Source organism: Lissotriton helveticus, chromosome 11 (genome assembly GCF_964261635.1).
Source record: "Lissotriton helveticus chromosome 11, aLisHel1.1, whole genome shotgun sequence".
Lineage (NCBI taxonomy): Eukaryota > Metazoa > Chordata > Amphibia > Caudata > Salamandridae > Lissotriton > Lissotriton helveticus.
In genome coordinates, this window is record NC_136072.1 from 784,083,057 (window position 1) to 784,104,170 (window position 21,114).

The 21,114-nt window shown below is 41.8% G+C and overlaps 1 protein-coding gene across 4 annotated transcripts in view; it reads left to right on the top strand.

Annotated features, from left to right (window-relative positions):
* The window catches only part of DUSP11 (dual specificity phosphatase 11), a 132,305-nt gene that overhangs the window by 22,263 nt on the left and 88,928 nt on the right, over nucleotides 1–21,114 (top strand). For all 4 annotated transcript variants that reach the window (XM_078666728.1, XM_078666730.1, XM_078666727.1 and 1 more), the window contains 4 exons: nucleotides 1,590–1,721; nucleotides 6,294–6,417; nucleotides 8,974–9,034; nucleotides 10,444–10,490. In XM_078666728.1, coding sequence (XP_078522854.1) covers nucleotides 1,590–1,721; nucleotides 6,294–6,417; nucleotides 8,974–9,034; nucleotides 10,444–10,490 — 364 coding nt within the window. The remainder of the gene's footprint in view (nucleotides 1–1,589; nucleotides 1,722–6,293; nucleotides 6,418–8,973; nucleotides 9,035–10,443; nucleotides 10,491–21,114) is intronic.

Here is a 21,114-nt window from a genome sequence, read left to right on the forward strand (position 1 = left end):
CAAACGGAGCATTACTAGACACTTCACATGCCTGCTCTTGGGCTCTACTCTATCCCCTTCTGTAAGGGGATACTCTAGCTCTCTGTCCCAGGCAAGTCGTTCTGATGCAGTATTCGTCAGTTTATCAGATTTAATGGCTGCATTCAACTGACCTTTTTAATACCCTTAAAAGATGGTAAATCACCTGCAGGACCTGGGACCGCTCCAGCTCTTCATGGAAGGTGGCCCAAATCGCGATATGCTTGCATACTGCAAAAACTCCCCTTCAAAGTGAAACGCAACTTCCTCCACGGATCGGCAGTTGCCATTCAGAAACACATCACGTTCCTTCAGACAGCCCCCCTCCAACCAATGTGTAACGTCCATGGAATCACAAATATGTAAGAACCGGTGCAGCCACCAAAGCGGGAGGTGCTGAGCATCGGGTGACATCTTTATGACCTTTGTGACAGCCTTTTCCCACGCTCATGCCACCCAAGTAACAATAAATGGCGTTCCCAGTGATGTGTAATTTCCGCAAATCAGTAGTTTGGGAAGTTCTTGTACCTCTATGGATCATCAGATGAACAAGTGACTTGCCTTTGGGAACACTTTTTTGGTGCACTCTGATGTACATAGAGCAAGGCCACAAAGCCCTCCCAGTTTTTTTTTCCCTCAATGCAAAGTAACTTGTAGAAGCCTCACTGGTTGCGCCTTGGCTGAGGCCAGCACGCTGTTGGTGTCTGGCCAGAGTGCAGCCTGTAACTGGCAAGATTGAATTGTTTTGTATGACACTTGTACCTGTTTTCTGTCGTCACGCACCACTTCAGCAAAATGGGAGTCTCCTACATTGCAATTGGTGGTTTATGTTCATGTTAAATTGAATAATAGGAATTCTGGGTAACTGTCAAACTGGAATGAATTACAGTATAAATACAAGATAATTTTCTTTGAATGCATTCTAATTTGTGGGCTATGACTCTCTCTCTGTTGTCTTCTTAAAACTGCATTGGGCTCTCCAATAGTAGCAATACCCATTTATTTACGTATCTCGTAATAAGTGCATGCTTTGTAGCACACCCCTGATAGCAAGTGTGTTATGCACAACAGTTGTAACGTTTGTTTCTACATGATCTTTTTCCAAGACTTCAGAGGGGGTTTCTCTGTAGGGCTACTGGGAATATAGCTGTGAAAATTGGTTCTTAAAGTTCCTAAGTAGGCCCATATAATTAGGGTGACTTTCACCCATCTAGCTCTGGGATTTCAGCCAACTACATTTTGTTTAAGGCTCATTGTGGGTTTATATGTACAACTGGAAACGTAAAATTCAACTCCCTGCATTCTTAGTATTGTCCTAAAGTGCAGGACTGATTGATGGTCACCCATGTGAAGTATGGTTAGTTAACAGTAATGTAAACTGCACCAGGTGAAGGGCAGCAAAGTATGATTTAGTCCTAAAGTCTTTAAAATTACACCAGAGAAGGAGCTTTTGAAAGGCTGGTCTTATGCAAATTCTTGCATTTTGGGGGGAAAGAATGTTTTTTCCAGATAAGGGAATGCTAAGACAAGTGAATGTAATACCTATTTTTTTATTATTTTTTTTAAAACAGATTTTTGATTCAAAACTGACTCCAAAGCAGCGATTTTCTCCTCTGGATCTAATAAGAAAGATTAAGGAGCAAAATGAAGATCTTGGGATGATAATTGATTTAACTTGCACGAAACGCTACTACAATCCTGTGGTAAGTGTCGTTTTGGGAGGAACGGTGGCTTGACTCGCCCGCTCCCCAAAAACTGTTACGTGGCTGCTTCTTTGGTTGGTTCCTTTCAGCTGCAATGTTCTGTTTGTGCCCCCCTAGTTTAAGGAATGGAATCCAAAGTGAACATATTTGAATCTCAATCCCTCTTCTTTGCCTGGGTGTGTGTAGGAATATACATTCAGCTGATACCAGTTTGCTTATCAAGCAAACACAAATTATTGTTCATTGCTTAAAGAGAATCATTAATGAACCAGAGCATTTTAAAACTGGAAAACCTAGTTGAAACTGCCTAAACGATCTGCCTATCTCGATTCCTTTTTGATAATGTCACTTAGCCCGAACTGCATCAAAATTGGCATTCCAACTTCCATTCATACTGTTACTTTCTCAATGTATTCGTCTTCTTTAAAAACTACACACCATTCACTTGACATGAATGCTTTCTCACATGTATCCACAGCCTTTTCTCATCTCATATCAACCTCCGCCCATCCCAGACAGTACATCATTCAACATGTACCAACATGCCAGCTCAAGCTGGTGGAGTATTCTTTAAGTGGCGGCAGCCCGCTCTTAGCATAATTTTATAGTCCTCATGATGTCTATTTTTGCAATAAGAAGAGAAGCCCTTTGATATGTAAATATTTCCCATCGTTTGGCCTGATACCAGTTTGTGTTGTCAAGTCATATCCGTTTCTGTGTTGCCAAATCTGTTACAACCATTACAGTTCATCTTCTATAATCCTAACTTGTGGGTTGAGCACGCTATGGAGCAGATTGTACAGCGTTTGCACTTTTCACATAAATATGAATTTTACTGCACTCACTACGCAACCCACCATTACGTATTTTGCTGAGTTTAAAGAAATGTGACTAAGTCGAGCAGATCAAACATTTTTAAAGTTATGGTAAATGTTGTGCAAAGCAGCTCTGGACACTTCACAAAGTCATTTTCATGTAATGATTCCTAGTGTCAGTTCTGCCCCTGTGCTGTAAATATCCGAAGGGCTTTTGTCAGTAACTGAAACTAAAAGCTTAAATACCTAAATGCTTTTCAAACTGGGTGAATGATTTGGCTACTTCTTTACTGTTTGTTTCACTGTTAATACAAATTGGTTTTTACGTTACAATTGTTTTGCAAAGCTGTAGTTACTTCAAGAGGGCACTCCGGTTTCTGAAGACTCTCAATGCATTATCTCCTTTTGAGGGTGCATCTTTTTTCCAGAAATGTACATGATGGATACGATATGTGCTACGCTGTTCTGCAGAGCCGTTTTGGGCAGGATAATTGCTTTATAATTTGATTTTCCTTTCTGCTTAATTTTGTCAACCGGGCATTATGTTTTGGTTTATTACTGCTACATAATAATTCCAATGGCTCCACTTATATTTTGATAGCTCATAAAATCCACTTTTTTAAATGTATTTATTTTTAACCCTAAGCCTTTATCCACCCAAAAGCCACACATGCTTTTAAGTACATAGAAGTGGATCACTTGGCAATGTTACACTTTGCAGGCTACCAGTTTTCAAAATTACAAGTGCGTTTTTTTCTTTAAATATCTTGGTGAAATACTGCAGCGACTGCTTTGCCCTCAAAATAGTTATTAATAATAATCAGCATAATTGCTAAATTGGGGAATCCCTTTATTTCCAAAGTCTAAAATTCCTTATCTGTTTGGTGCACAATTTTCAAGCAAAGAGGTCCAATTAAAAAGTATGTGTCATCTGTCCTAGTTGCATAGCTGCGAAGTTTTGCACAATTTGAGTAGTTGATAACATATGTCTCTGTTAAGAGAGGGGGAACAGTCCACTACATTGTAGCTATGGTTGTGTATTTTTAACCACATCAGCGCGGCGCAGATTCCTACGCTGTGCTGAACGTTCTAATGAGCAAACGGGCTCATGACGGAACGGTTCCGTCATGAGCACAGGCCAATCGACGCTCATGACGGAACCGTTCCGTCATGAGCATCGAAGGGGTTAATGTAAGCACAGCAACAGTATTGGTGATTGGATGCACATTAAAAATTGATTTTTGCTGTCCAGGCCATTTTTATATCTTTGGGTGGCCTGGAATAGTCCAAACTGTCACACTTGTAGGAATGTGATATTAGTTGTGTTGGTATTGGAATTGGCAATGCTGGCAGGGGTAATGGATGGTGCAAGCTGCAGACGTACTTTTCTACACGTAAAACACTGAGCCTGTACCACTATTAAATGCTCTTTTTGGTTTAACACTCCTGTTGTGGGCCTTGTGCTTGGCAATAGCCTGACTTCCATTCTCCTACAACATTAATTGTTTTATATAAATGTTTGCTGCTTATCAGTCACTAGTCTGTGTTTGAGGCCATCACACTGCTTGTTATTCAGCAGTAGAGTAGGACGATCTTTTAAAGTAACTTGTTAGCTAATGTATTTTCTAAAATCAGTACTATTTCACTGTTAAAATAGCCTTATTATTAACTGTCTATACAAAAACTTAGTGTTGACTGCAGCAAATTGTGAAACCATAGCAAACCTTTACCCATACCTTGTTGCCACATTTGTTTGCTCTTATGACTGAAGGATGCGCTGAACGTCTATTGGGTTTCACCATATCCCCTAGAGTAAGGTTGATCATTGTTGATACATATCACCCATATCAACATCAATTTTTTATGTTTTTTTTGTTGAAGAACATGTATTTGCTTTTGGCAGCATTAAGAGCAAAGTGCTGTAGTCTTTCACGAAAGCTACAGTATTGATTTTATATGGCTTGCAAGTGGATAGTTACCAGTAGCAAAGCACACACTGTGATATGTGCACTCTGTCTTGTGCACCGGAGTTTGCAGACCACGGACTTCAAGTCAGATGGCCTAAGGACTATAAATTGGCCAGACCATTTAATGCCCCATGTGAGCAACTAAGAAAAGGACTCCAGCAGCTTGAAAATTAATGAGAAGTGGGTCAAAAAGGATGGCACTGAATCCAGGTAGGAAATCAAGCAGCAAGAACGAGTGAAATTTCGGTGACACGGGGAAAGCCCTACAATTATGCCTATATCCTAGTGTTGTGGGAGCTCCCTTCACAGTACTTCCACAAATGACACCTTGTAAGCCTGTAAGCTTTACCAGTGGAATATTGAACCAAACAAGGAATGACATGTGGGTTAAAAAGAATGGTCCCAGGATCTGGATGTAAATTGCAAAGTAGAGTTTACCTGCTTAAGCCTCCTCCTCATTGACCTAGAGGCTGAAATGTATATCTGATATCATAGGGGGTAAAAGCTTAATCATCGCCCTCTTCTAATTAAAGTTTCATATGCTCATAGTTAGACCTACAGTTTGTGGTCCTGTGCAATTTTGGGCTGCATTCAAGAACCAAATGACCTGACTTGGAAACTTCGTAAAAAAAACCTGGTGGGAGACAGATCAAATGTGCAGTTTGCACACTAACTGGTTTGTAAATTGGAATGCAATTGTAATGTGGCCTATGTATTTTACAGGCTGCATTGCTGTTGGTGACCGTTAATACTTCCTTTCTGAGTCCCAAAATGTGTGTATTATGCTTTCTCCTATTTCCGAATCCGAAAGGATAGCTAAAGCCCCATTACAACTCGTACAGATGCTTTTGTAATCCTGCAGCTGCCTTTTTCAGTTGCAAATCTCTGGCTTTGCTCTTACAAAAAGGGCTATGTGCATCTGGCCCAGAGTGAGCACACCCTTCGTTTTAGAAGGATATAAATAGATGTTCTAAATTCCTTAAACTCCCAAACCCCCACCGCCAGCCATCTGAGCACTACATTCAAAGTTTGCAGTGACCAAATTGTGACCATTTGGATAGTGTAAAGAGCATACCAGATATTCAGTATATACACTGACTGTGTAAATGACTTTTCTGCAAATACAGTGTGTACATCTATATATATCTTCTATGTGGATATCCTCAATACCTGGTGAATAGTGGCACCAATGTTCAACCGCCCTGCTCTACAGCATCACTGACTTTTGTGCAACCCCCTTTTCCATTAGCCAGGACACATCAAATGGTTTGAAAAATAATAGTGGTTACTATCTCTGTCAATCACTTGGTGGTGAAAATACCAAGTGGTATTATTACTCTACTCTATTGTACGCATGTTATTGTTCTTTGGACATCAAAAGGCTTTCTTGGGCCTACCTGACCTTTGCAGCATTCACTCAACCCATTGAACTGCTGTTCTGGTTTAGTTGTAATCCATTCCAAATATCAAAACAGTATTTCTCAGATGTAGGTTTATGAATGTTAGAATTGTATGGCAAAGGGCCCATTTGTTAAAAAATTGGCACATACATAAGTAGATTGACAATCCCAGGCTATACCTATGGAGTGATTGAATTCTGAAGTAAACCTAGTTATACTTGGCCTTCATTTAAACATTAGTTTCTGTGCACAAGGTAATTGGCATTGTAAAAAGTTGTTGTGCTTCAGGCACCAAATCCCTTTTACAACGCCTTCAAAACAGTAGTTTCAACTGATGTTTTTATGGTGGTGTGTGACTGACCAATGGATTGTTACCTTTTTGTACAATAGGCACTGCCAAAAACCCTGGCTTACTCAAAGATTTATACAGCTGGTCATGCAATCCCAGATGCCCCAACTATTCAACAGTTCAAAAGTATTGTGACACAGTTTCTGAGTGAAAATTCAGACAATGGTGAGTCATTTTGTGGGTACTATTGATTTTTATTTTGTGTAGCTTGTCCCAATGTACCCCACCGTGTTTTATCTCGTTTTGACTTGCTGAGTAAATGCTTGACAGCCTTTGCAATAACATTCATGCTATTTTGTATTCCCTGTAACCACTTGCTCCATCTACATTGCCTCTACTTGACATGTTTTTTGTTTTGTAATTCATGTTCTGCACAGCAGTCAGTGAGGTTCGAATGTAACTCTGCCATGAGTCGATCACATTCCACATACACAAAGGCTGATTTCGAACACCAGTTGAGGCACTGAAGCCAATGATTGTAGAACCAGCTTTTGTAAATTCTTTTGAACGCTTGCACAAAATCACTCTGAGAACAGCAGTAGTTCATCAGAACTAAAACACAAACCTGGGTTAATAAACCACGTTCAGTAAGCACTTGGCACATGAACAAACCAGAAAACTGTTAAAGAATTAACATTAGTACAGCAGGTTACTCAGAAAGGCAATAGATGTGTATGGCCAGTAACAGAACTAACATTTGTACCCCATGCTCATTACCCAAACACAGGGTTCCTTCAGGCATAGTAAATGGTAGAAGAGCTAGAACAGCAAGTAAACTAGCTTTGATGTTGAACATTCAACACTCACATCATGGTTGATTTGCAGCACCAGGGAGAGGACAGATGTGTCCATTGATTGTAATAAACTATTTAAGTGGATTGGAGTACAGAGAAGAGTCCACCTGAGTCTGAGAAGTGTAGTTGAACTTTCATTGGTAAAACATGTTTGGTATATAAGATAGAACCTTGAGGCATGGAGCGAAAACAGATCCCGCGAATAAATCAAATTATACTATTGCATCATGCTTAGTCCACATTCACGGACTTCATGAATACATAGTTAATTTGAACTAGAATCAGAGGTATTAAATGTCCCTATTCTGAAAGCCAAGTATGGATAGAATTTTTAGATCTTCATATTGGTGTTAATAACATGGTTAACACAATGTTTTACCCAAGAGACTTCAGCAGCCTTATTCTTCATGCGCATAGCTGCCATCAAGACAGACCATTTACTGTATCCCCTATGCAGAATTTCTGTGTAATAAAAGCTGCACCTCCAATAATGAAGATTATGCCAAGATTGCTAAGGGTATGCCACTGAATTTTGATCAAAGGGCTATTCAGCAGAAAACATTTAGCAGGTGGCAAACCAGTGGATGCAGAGAGCAGTATCCTGTTCAATAATACTGTTACTAATGAAACTAACCTCATCATATCCAAGAAGAGTAATTTGAGTTGTTTGACACAATATGGTAATCAACATAGCAAGTTGATATAATAAAAAAACATCAGCATATTCTGAATATTGATGGATTTTTATTTTAAGAATTTTATATAGCGCGAACTAGACCAGGGACTTCGGGTATCAGAGCACTTTACATAAACACCGGTTTACATGAGGACACATTCATTTTTTTAGGCACGGGGAGATTAACTGATTTTCCCAGAATCACAGGATGTTGAGCGACATTGCTGAGATTGAACCTGGTTCCCCAGCTTCGAGGTCGACCGCTCTAGTCGTAAGGCTACATCTTTCTCTCTACAGAAAGAACATGCAGCAGAATGGTCTCACTTTGCACGAGCACCTAATAGAAGATTCAACTAGCCATATATTTTAACCAATTAACAATAAGAATTGATATTTGCTACTTATAAATGTAGTATGCGCTACATCTGCTATTTTTAGTTAAAAATAAGGAAATGTTGGAGCGATTAGGTGTAAATTTATATAGATTATTCATCAACCTTAAAGGTACGTTGGTTGTGTCACTTTAACCTCTTATATATTGGCAATACGATTGATTCACTTACGGAGGATAGGAAAAACATGCATGCTATTCGAAAAATAGAAATGAAATATACTATGCCCATTGGTTTCTGGGGCATCAATGTCAGGACTTTACATTACACAAACCTGTTGGAATATTGTGGATAAACAATCATGTACAGAAAGGGAATCTTTAACTGAACTGTGCTACCTGGAGACTGTTAAGACCATGACCACAGTTCACCGAATTGGATTGAATGTTTGAGAAATGTAATCTGTTATGCAAACATTTCACCTAGTTACATGTCTGCTGCTTTTGCAAAGATGTAACTGAATAAAGACGTAGTATTTTTTTCTTGCATTCATTTCACTTCTATTTGTTCCTGTAGTGGTAAGGTAAGATTTACCTTGTAAACATGGTGTTTTGGACCACGGCTTGTGATCAGCAGCACTTTGACTGTGTTTTCCACATAGGGGTGGCAGACTGAGAAATGACAGACCTAGAATTAGTGAAGGGCAGTGATCAAACACAAGGCAGCTTTGATAGAGATAGAGGTGAAGGCATTGTGAGCAGACATAAGGGGACCTCCATTGGACCACCTACTTGATTAAGCATATTCAACACTCCGAGCATGACTGGTAGTAGGTTTTCCTACGATAGTTCTTAGGCTCTGTACTTGGATGACAATGAATCTTCTCATCTCTTTAAAATTTGGCACTTATGGTTTGCAGATAAACTCATCGGTGTCCACTGTACCCACGGCTTAAACAGGACTGGCTACCTTGTATGCAGGTAAGACCTAGGGGTGAGCTGCTTGATACGGGGTGCCATATCACGATGTTTTCTGTTGTGGGAGTGCCACACTGCATATGTTAACTGGATGTAAACGAGCACTGGCTGATGCTACCCTGTTTATGTAGTGTGCTTATCTATACTGGCTTTCTACTTTCAGAGGTGCAAGTTATTCCTTCCAGTGTATTTACACTCTTGGTGCACTTTGAATCACCCCCCCCCCCCCAGTGAGTGACTTAATAACACAGTAGATCTACATTATAATAACACTTTGTTGATGGTCTCCAGTTGCTTTGTTTCACTTGTACATGTGGATAAGCCTAGCTGCCACGTCTGTTCCCCCTGAATTGTAATTTACAAAGACCTATTTGTACATTCTTTCATCAAGAAACCATTCTGTAAATTGTGCCCTTATGTATAGAAAACCTCAAGTACAACAGAGGCCTCTTTGATTATGAATGTCTCAGCTGTGGCCCCCACTATCTCTGTCATATAAAATGCAGATCTCTCTGCCATGGTTGCCCTGGTGTAAATCCAAACCTCAGCCTCTGACATCCTCTGTCTATTTGGTTCTCACAAGGTTCTCTACATCTGGTAATATATTCTGACTGAAATCTGGGCATCGCTGCTACACTAATCTATTCCCCCGTGTCCCCCCCCCCCCCCCCCCCCCCCGTGACCTGCTCCAATACTCCTATAGAAATCTTCACCACTAGCCTGCATGTCCAAGCAACTGACACCTCCTCCTGGGCAATTCCAATTAAGAAGAAAAAAGTTGATTTTCTAAATAATTAAACTCAAGATCAAGTTAATACGAAGGATTGAAAACCTAGATGCTTGTTACTTTTCATAAAAAATTGGTCGAAAAGGTCCTATTTAAAACTTATGTAATGTGTAGAAACTAGAGATCAGACCACAAACTTCTATTTCTTTGTCAAAAACGTGTCTGCACAATATAAAATTGGCATACAACGAAGCGATATGACCTCTGTATTTTAATTGTACAATGGAAAAAATGGACCCATCATTAAATATGAGGGTGCTACCCTTTACACTACCCCCTTCCATAAACGTGGTGCCTTTCCTATGTAGATAAGTAGTGAAATTATCAAACTGACAATATTCCACAAAAATCTAGGACTCCAACCAGGCACACCCCTAACTAAGGATGGTCTTAATCCCACACACTAATGTTTATTAGCTCTTGTATCTTCCCATAAATATGCCCGCCATCCACCATGGTCCTGTAGTGGGAGTTTGTATTATAAGCTGCTCAAATTCTTCTGATGAAAAGCGTTTGGAATTATTTGATTCAACTTTGTTCTTGCTCAATAAATACAGATTACAAGTACGCCTGCAGCAGAGCAGTTTCCAGATTCCTTAACTCTCTGCCGCTTTGATATTTGCAGGTATCTCATTGATATTGAAGGGATGGATCCTGATGCGGCAATAGAATGTAAGTCTTTATAATTTCTTATTATTTTCCCTTTTTAATTCTCTGTCACAAGGTTTCCTTTTTGCTTGCAGTATCATAAGATGATGGGATCTTTAGGACGTGACAGATCCTTATGATGATTTAGAAAGTTTTACATACAGCCCAGATTTAAAGGCTGAACTTAATGATTTTGAGGCAGGCAAATATTTTCATGAGGATGTAGCAGAGGGTGAGCAGATTAGCAAGATTTTCTGATGCAAACTACGATGATTTGCTGCCCCAAAATCTAAACCTTTTGCTTTTATTGTCATAAAGTGTTTGATTTGTGAACCCTAATACAGTTTCTTCATGAACACGCTCTGCTACCACCTATGAAAAAACAGACTTTATTTGTTCTCTTGTAGATTGCATTATTCTTTGCTGTTAATGTAGTGAGCTTAGTACATGCATGCCATGTTGGATATCTCACCAGAGTGCTGTCTTGAGGATGGTGTACGGCCTCCAACCAAACTTCACATCAAAGCAGACTATCACATAGTTTCCTGTGGACCGGTTCCTCAACACGTGAAGCAGGTTGTTAGGGAGACTCGAGAGCAAAGATTTGATATTCAGATGTTGGCTTTAAAGAACTGCAGTAGTATTGTAGCTAGGCTTGAAGGAAACTGGTGATCTTAATGGAATGAATGGCACAGTCTGCCTCTACGGCTTTAAACTGGAGGGTTTTCATGACTTTTCACTGGCCCAAAGTCACGAGTCAGTCGCCCATAGAGATATTAGGTTAAAAAAACAAATGCCCTAGCCTTGTTTTTTTTTGTGTCTTTTTTTAGATTTATAGGATGGTACCAACTTTTATTGTGGTGTCCAGAATACACTGGTTGCGGGAGAAGTAGGATTGAACTTCAGTGTGATCTAATGAGTGTGGCTTTTGCAAGCCCCATTGGCATAGCAAAACTTGAGGGGGCCCCTCTGCAAAGACCAAGAAGGGCCCCCAATGCCGCAGATCCATCTGGGAGCTCTCATGCTAGGGGCCTGTGCACAGTGCCAGAGGGGCTTCCGGTCTGCCATTTCCTAGGGAATAGGCGGTTTTTGATGGGTCCGGGCGGCACTTATTGCTGAGGGAATGTTCAGCCCGGCTAGCGCGGTCACCACTAAGCGTCCACAATTAAGGGTATTGGCACAATATTTACTGCCCCCACTTTCTACAAGTCTTCATACCATACAGTTCCATAACTAACCATTTCAATCCAACCCACATAATTCTACTCCACACCACATACATCCACTCCAAGCAAAAACCCATGGGTGAAAGATCTTTTCATTTACAACACAAATAATTAACAATCGCAAATGTGAGACCAAATTGCATTGCCAATGTTCGTTACAACTTAGCAATAGTGCGTTTAGGCCATTTTGACACCCTTAATATTTTTTATTCTACAGCAGGAAATTTTGAATCCAGAAGCTGCTAATGTCTTTGCTAGTCATAAGAGGAAGAGTATGAATACCCTATTAGGGTTGGGGTGCCAGGATGCTGCCCTTCTACCTCACTTTAATAGTGTTATGTTAAATGCTGTTGGTACTAGAATGATTGGAGAGGCTAGCAGCTGTGTTCAATGATGCGCCAAATATGATGTGCTAGTATCTACAATTGTCCAATGTAATGGGGTTGTCTAAGTTCTCTTGATGTGCACTTTTCTGGATGTGCATCTTGTTTCTTTATTTGATAATATGCCAAAAATCAATACATTCACACCATAAAGTTAAAGTGAATGGGGGGCGGGGGAGGGGGTGCAGCAAATATTTTGGCAGTCAGCGTGCTTAGCTTTCTATTGATAGTTTACGTTTCATGAGGATCTGTCATGTCAAGTGTTTTTTATTTATTTATTTATTTTACAGTGGTCAGTGTTCATATGTTGGCAACTTTGGCAGTGTTTAATGAATCTGAATGCTAGTTTTCAGGTTCTTAAGTTAGTCTCAGTGTAGGGGTTTCCGTGAGATCCAAAACGAAGGAAGATTGCGGAGTAGAAAGGAGTGTGAAAAATCCTTTGATTTGCTAAATGTTTTAGTGCATGTCTGAGACCTACATAGAATTTTGCAGACACTTGACGTGTGTAACATAATTGTGATATGTTGAGTAGCATACATCTCTATTGGGGGAAGTGGGTGGTGAATTTTACCTCCACGTTTCAAATTACAATACTTAAATAAATAGATCCGACTATATCCATAATGGTATTATTCATAATGTTAACGGTAAGATGTCCTGTCTCTCTTAAGATCATTTGTGAAGTCATTAGAAACTTCAAAGGTGAGGTCATGGCATTTAATTTTGTTTTACATGGCAGGATTTCAAGAGTTCTCAGGTTTTTTTTCTAGTCCTAAATGCATTTTATCTTTATGTATAGTATATATGCAGATGTGTAGTGATATGTCCTTTTTTTTCCCCCTTGGCGAGTGTGTGGAGTAGCAATGCATTGCAAGTAGGGTGACCCGATGTTATGAATTGTCCCGGACAGTGCTGTTTTTAGGTCTCGTGACCTACAATGCGCGCAAGCGCATTGAGGGATTGAGAATTCAAGTGCTCAAAATCCTCGTGAAACCACGGGCTTTTTGCTGCGGTTTTCATGAAGTTCACGTGGCCACCGGCACGCGCTTTTGGGCCATAAACTTGCATTTCTCCTCCCCCTCCCCAGCCAGCTTCCCCCAGGCCGTAGCAGCACTCCTCCCACACCAGCACCTCCCCTCTCTCTCCCCGCAAACACAGCCTTGCCGTAGCAGCACTCCTCCCACACCAGCACCTCCCCTCTCTCTCCCCGCAAACACAGCCTTTCCTTTCATTTCTCCTCCCCCTCCCCAGCCAGCTTCCCCCAGGCCGTAGCAGCACTCCTCCTTTTGCCTTTTCCCATCACCTCACCTATTTTATTTAAAACGCTTCCACCTCAGTCTCGTGGTTTCTATGACGTTGTATGTTTATCTGTCTCTTGCCATGTTCCTCCTCAGCGTCTGTCTGTCTTTCACTGTGTCGCTGTTGCTTTGTCTGTCTATATGTCCACCTCTCACTGTCTCTGTTCGCTTATCTGTATAGCCTGTCTCGCTGCCCTTGTTATATTTTGTCCGTCCGATCGAGCTGCTAGCTCACTTAGTGCACTGCACATGGCAGAGGTAAAGCCCAACATCGGTGCACAATGGTACACACAGAGAGACAGGAGGTCTCTGCTCACCAAGCTGCAAGACAACCCCACACTAGGGATTGTCTAGGATGGGTCAGTGGTGCTGCAACATAAGGAATCTGGGTGCCTCGGGACCCTGCATCCATAGGCGCGCAGCGCTAGTTTTTTTCTTTACATTTTTATATTTTTTTGTCACTTTAAGCACAGCCTTCAACTTCTTTCCTCACCGCTACCGAGATCTGACCTCCTGTAATTACCGGGGTCAGCAACGCACAGTCCTAGAGGGGCTCCCGTTGCACTCCCCAGAGGTCAGCGTATACTGTGATTACATCGACCCCGGCCATTAGCTCACCAGCACAACTGTCCTGTGCGCCTACGGCGGTGGGCGCGAGGTGGGTAATAGCACGCCAGTATCGAATGAATGGCCTCCCCTTATACCTCCATTTAAATGGGTGGCTAACTTCCAACGCGAGCATATGTAGAGCGCTACACCACAGCATAAAGGCCCTTACAGGGGCAATGCCAAAGCGAGGCTTGCAACCCGGAGGTAAGTACCCTGTACCCTACAGGCTTTTTTTATAATTCACACCTGCAGTACGACGTTACTGTACATGTTTAAAATGCTAGAAACAAAGCAGCATTTGATTCTACGTACATGTATTGTAATTGCATTGATATAGCGCTCGCTACCCCTGGCATGGCTTTGAAGCGCTTTAATTCAATACACGTACGCCACACCCCCCACACTGACTGGTGTGTCTATGCCCGGCTTCACCTCAGGGACAGTTCGTATGCTCCTCTGCAATTCTGGCTTTGCTCTTTCCTCGCCATCTGCTGCTTGGACAGGGTCACTGAAAGAAGCCCTGCAGACAGGGCCCCAGGGAGAGGAGGAAACAGGAAGTCATAGAAAGCGCCGCAATAAAAAGGCAATTATTAGCAGAGATAAAGTTATCCGGTGTGCACCGGGCGCAACAGCGGAGCCGTGCAGTGCACTGCACATGGCAGAGGTAAAGCCCAACATCGGTGCTCAATGGTACACACAGAGAGACAGGAGGTCTCTGCTCACCAAGCTGCAAGACAACCCCACACTAGGGATTGTCTAGGATGGGTCAGTGGTGCTGCAACATAAGGAATATGGGTGCCTCGGGACCCTGCATCTATAGGCGCGCAGCGCTAGTTTTTTTCTTTACTTTTTTATATTTTTTTGTCCGTCCGATCGAGCTGCTAGCTCACTTTAAGCACAGCCTTCAACTTCTTTCCTCACCGCTACCGAGATCTGACCTCCTGTAATTACCGGGGTCAGCAACGCACAGTCCTAGAGGGGCTCCCGTTGCACTCCCCAGAGGTCAGCGTATACTGTGATTACATCGACCCCGGCCATTAGCTCACCAGCACAACTGTACTGTGCGCCTACGGCGGTGGGCGCGAGGTGGGTAATAGCACGCCAGTATCGAATGAATGGCCTCACTTTATACCTCCATTTAAATGGGCGGCTAACTTCCAACGCGAGCATATGTAGAGCGCTACACCACAGCATAAAGGCCCTTACAGGGGCAATGCCAAAGCGAGGCTTGCAACCCGGAGGTAAGTACCCTGTACCCTACAGGCTTTTTTTATAATTCACACCTGCAGTACGACGTTACTGTACATGTTTAAAATGCTAGAAACAAAGCAGCGTTTGATTCTACGTACATGTATTGTAATTGCATTGATATAGCGCTCGCTACCCCTGGCATGGCTTTGAAGCGCTTTAATTCAATACACGTACGCCACACCCCCCACACTGACTGGTGTGTCTATGCCCGGCTTCACTTCAGGGACCGTTCGTATGCTCCTCTGCAATTCTGGCTTTGCTCTTTCCTCGCCATCTGCTGCTTGCCGATTCACATCCCTGCCCCCCCCTCCTGCCTCCGAGAGCTTCAAAGGGATCTGCTTCCCCACCCACTGTTTCACACTTCACGGCCGCCCCCTCCCCACAGCAATGCTAGTTTCCGCTGCTCTTTGTGGGACGTTTGTTGAAGGAAGGTCACTTGTGTTGTGGTGTCAGAAACTCAAAGGGGTCTGCGGCTGGTACTGCATTCTTGTTCCGTGCTATGCTCGTTAGTAATGGCACGGTTCGAATACTGCTAAATACTTTGGCATTTATGTTTTGAACAGTGGAATACATGAGGAAATGCAACAAACGTACCTATTTTATGTTTGTGGCTGTATGAACATCTGTTGCTGTATTTTACTTTATAGGTGAATAAATACATTTAAGAGGCCGCCTTTATTTAGAGTATAATACACACCTTAAAAGATATCAGATTCATTCACGCATTTATCAACAACCGCCTTTAACCTCCCCCATAATTCCCCGGAATCTGGCAGGCCTTCCAAGCGCTGCTCGGAGTTGTCAAAGAGCCCCTTACAGATCGAATCATATTTGCATGGGAAATGTTGCCAGGCGGGTGTGCTCCCCCGCACAGTGACACCCCCAGTGAAGAACTCTGCTGTACACAAGCGCTCTTCCCCAAACCGCCTTACAGACAACCGTAGGCGCTTTTTACGACTCGTCAACATATGGATATAAGGAAGGTTGGGAGAAGGTAGAGAGATCAGCTATCTCCTTTCGCCCGCTAGCGCCCAGAGGCAGCAAGGACAATCTAAAATACAGTATGTTTTGAAACAGAGTTTGCATGGATAAAATTGCTTTCTAGGCGCTTCCTATGAAACAGCTTCTATGTGTTGATGAAAGGGAATTTAACGCTATGTTTATATGAGATGAGTTAGTAAATATTCCATTGCACACGAGCAGACAGTGTGCTCTGTGTTAACAAAGGAAGCCGGCGGTAACCAAGCATTATAGAAAGAATAATGTATTTACATATAACGCTGGTGCAAGACTCTCCCTATTTAAGCACCATAAATAACCACTGCTACCCAGCTTAGATGATGATTGTGACAAAACATGGTAGAGTTCAGTGCCCGGCTTCACCTCAGGGACAGTTCGTATGCTCCTCTGCAATTCTGGCTTTGCTCTTTCCTCGCCATCTGCTGCTTGCCCATTCACATCGCGCCGCGGCCAGGGCGACTGACGCTGGAATCTGGGGACCACGGTTCGATCCCCGGCTCCGGCGGCAGGTCAGCCCAGCACCATGTGACTCTGGGCAATAGCTCGCTTAATCTTCCCGACGGCCCCCCAGCGCCTAGAGACCCTTACGGGTGATTGTGCGCTTTACAAATGTGGACTTTACTTTACATCCCTGCCCCCGCTCTCTATGTTACTCTTCCAACCAAATGTTTCTCCCCCCCATTTGTTTACATCCCCAACACCCAGCTCCTCCATCGCTGCTTCCTCTGAGCCTCTTCCCACTGAAAATAAAACAAGCATTGGCATAGACAATATGTCTCGCTTTTGGGACCTTCTAAGTATTTTCTGATGGAGAGAGAGAGTCATTTTTTTAGCCCCCCCTCTTCTTTCTCTCCCTCTCCCACTCCCATTCCCTCTTCCCGCCCCTCCTTCCCTCACTCTTGCTTTCTCTCCCTCTCTCCTCTTCCCTCCCTCCAACCCCTCTCTCTCTCTTTCTCCCCCTCCTTCTTACCTACCCTCTCTCGCCCCTTCCTTCTCTCTCTCTTGCTCCCTCTCCCCTCCCTCCATCTCTCTGCCCTTCCTTCTCTCTCTCTCTCCCCCTTCCCTCCCTCTCCTCCCTCTTTCTCCCCCCTTCCTTCTCTCTCTTGCCATCTTGTTACAAATGTCACAAAAAGATGTTAATATTTCACTTCTGTTCTTGGATTTTCATCACAATAAAATGCACTGAACATAATCTTCCCAAAAGTTATTTACAAAAGTTAAAGCTATTGCCATTATAAGTTACAATAACTTTTATTTAAGTATTAATTATTAAAAAAATAAAAGCCATTGTTATTTGTAATATTAATACATCTAAGTCATGTAAATACAACACATATTGCATTACAAATGCTATAGGTGTCACGTTTGCAAAAGTCAAAACTATTGGCATTGTAAATGACAAAGCTATTAATTTCGCAATTTTCAAAACCAAAACATAAATCAAAAATGTCATTTACAATACCAATACCTCAAACTTTCCTAATGCGAGACCTATTGCATTGCAAATTACAATTGCAAATAACAATGCCTTTTATTTTTGTTTTCATTTTAAAAACATAAAGGGCTTTGTCATTTACAAAACCAATAGCTCCAACTTTCCTACTGCAAGACCTATTGGCAACGCCAGTGCTTGTTTTGTTTTTCCTCCTAGAACTGTTGTAGCAACCTTACACATTTGAATAATTTAAAAACCTGTACTGGATTTTACTTGGGTTTGAGTAAGCATGCTTGTTAAACTGTGTGTGCGCTCATTTTACCACCAATTGTTGCTTATTCACTGGAGGGAGATAACTGCTGATGCTTTGCATCGCCAAGTTATGCCGCACAACAAATATAGAATGGTGAAGAAACTCTGTGGGACGCACTACTTTCTGTGGGCTTCAACACCGCAGGTATGATGTGAGTGTTAATTAAAAAATGTTTTTTTGTTTTTATCAGCTAATAGAAAAGGGACTCTTTCATGCCTTAGGGAATGCTCATAAATCCAAAATGGGGAATTAGTCACATCTTTGTCACTATCACCCCACAGAAACACACAAACTTGTCCTCTGCAGATTTATTTGCTTTCTCGTATGTGGCTGTGTTTTTACATGATAAATAAGACTGTACCAGGATGACAAGAAAACAAGAGTAAAAGCATTATTACTGTGGCATGGGGCTACATGCAACATTCTATATCTTTTCTAGACAAAATGTTCTAAAATGGACTTAACCGCATAGGTTCTGACACTAGTCCTTATTGTCCTTCTATCTAGCGAGTTTCATAAATATTGGATGTCCCTCATAGTCCTTCTCTTTCCTTGAGTGCTCTCACTGACCTGATCTTTCATGTTTGGTGACCATACATAGTCCTACTTCTGTCTTTGACCTCTCCTGGTTATTGGTTTTCAAAATCTGGTCATCCTGCTAATGCTCCTTCAACAATGGTAATAGAGCGTGATCTGCACTGTTCCATATACATTTATGGTTTATACTATAGCAATTGTTCATGTGCATTTGTTTTCAGAAAGGCATTTAACCAAAACCAAAATGTAAGGGTTTAAATGTGTGCGTCGTGGTAAAATCACACTGTAGAGCTATTGGGACTTTTAGAGTTGTTTCCCTACACAAAGTAATAGTTGTGTTTTGAGGCACTAAAGATTTACTCAAGCTTGCTGTACTGTAGAAATAAGCTTACATTTGACCTTTGCAGTACAGCAGTAAATATGTGACTGCAGTAATATATGCACAGTTCTACTAAGTGGCTATTGGGCCACATTTGTTTTCACTGCAGGCACACACACACCCCAACCTACCGTGTTAAGCTTCTTTGGTTTGCCGTACAGTTATGGAAGAAAACTGCTTTTCCTACAGCTAACCATATGTAGAGCACTTTTTCATCCCATTGGTGTTTGACAAATTTACCCACACTAAAATAAACAAATTGTTCACTTTTGTTTTATCTTCCAAAGTTTTAATCAGATTGGAGAGTGGGCACAAAATTGTCAGAGGATTATCAAAGCATGTTTTCTTTATTTTAAATCCTTATGGAATATTTGGGATGAGCAGTGGAAAATTGCAGGGTGGAATGAGGTCAAATTTATAATGAACACGGTCTGCCTATTTCTCTATTGCATTGAGCTGTATATAGGTATATATATCCCAGCAGCAGTCTCCACAGGGTAGTTCTAGTTGGGTCACATGTTCCATAGGAAACACATTTTTTGTGTTGCTAATAACGTAGGCCCTGTTTGATGAATCTCCACAAAGCTTTCCAAAAAGGTGCTACTTTCGACTAGTTTGTGCTTGGAAAGTTTTGGGGTGATCAGTCAAGCAGGGCTGAAGTCTAAAAACTCACTCCTCCATGCATTTTCCATACACTTCTTTAGGCACGGCTGCAGCAAAAACTGCTGAACGAAATGACACCAAATTTAGCAGGAAGCTAGATCTTGGTCCGCAGATTGTGATTTGGTGTAAATCCTTTCAGTATTTATTTATTTTAATTAAGTATTTGTATATGTGGACGGTTGGGTCAGCGCGATGTTACTCGTGGGACCGCCAATTAAAAAAAATAGACCGTTGTTATTGGCCCAGGGACCTTTATTTCATGTGGGCCATTTCGAGTCGGGCTCCTGTGAGCGCTCTGATTGGGTGCCAGCAAAATAAGAAAGATTTTGCTGGCAGCCATGACAGTACTTGTGGACTTAGTCCCCTGTCCTGAAGTTTGAGGAAAAAAAATAAGGGGCAGGGTTACCTTTCCACCTATGGCCCCATTTGGGGGGGGCGGGACCAGAGCGAACCCCCTGGGGCCAACATTGAGAGAGAAAAAGGCAATCTGACCCCCACCTCCCCCAAATTGTAAAAATATTGTCGCCCGTTGAAAAGTGATCCGAAGTCCTTGATGGAGGTAAATGCATTGTTGATTTATTGATCTCTTCTGTAGTGCCTGTTCAAGACAAATGGGTTATTTCTGGTCGTCTCCTGGTCTAAGGGCAGAGTCCACGGTTCTCTTTTAATTGCTGCAGAGTATGCAAAGGTGCCAAATCAGCTACACGCTCTGCCAGTATGTCATCGCCCCTTCCACGCTAGTCGTAAGCAACTGTGCTTGCTTCGGGTGGGTTGGCCAGGCCCTGTTGCAAACTCCTTGCTGTGCAAAGGCCTTGCGCAGTGTGGGGTTGTCTGTTGTGTGTGAGTTGGCTATAGATCTATATTATTCACTGAAAAGAAAAACTTTTAAAGTAACAGTTGTGATTAAGATCTGTTTTGGTTAAAAAAGAAAAATGTAAAAACCTTGGAAATTTACTGAAAAAACACATAGGTTAAAGTAACGTTATAGTTATGTGACTGTCCATGACAACATTGGCAAATTCACCAGTTATATTTAACAGAGCTGACTATAAATTGTTCCCAACAATGCTCTGACTATGACTTCACATATTACATCACTTATGACCTGTTCTATGACCATATTTATGACATCACTGATATCTCAAATTACATTACTAATCTCATCCAATGAGTGTTTCTTTTATAGTTTACATAGTGGCTGGTAAATGCCATATTACTTCTCTACCTTATTTTGTGCAGCCTGTGTCCAGCTAATAGGTGTAAGTATTTATAAAAGATGTGTGCCCAGTGCATCGTATGTGGAAAGGTTTTGACCACCATAGCAATCTTTGTATTGAAGAGTAACTCTGTATGCACATGACAGTTAACGACTTGTGTGTGTATATTCCACACAGGTGTATTGGTTCTGGAAGAAAAAGTTTCTAACAGGGCAAGGATTCTACATAGTAGATACCAAGTATTTTAAGTAGCTTAGAGTTTTTAAAAAGGGTCATCATGTCCATTTCAACATAACATACAGTGTGCACCAGGTGCA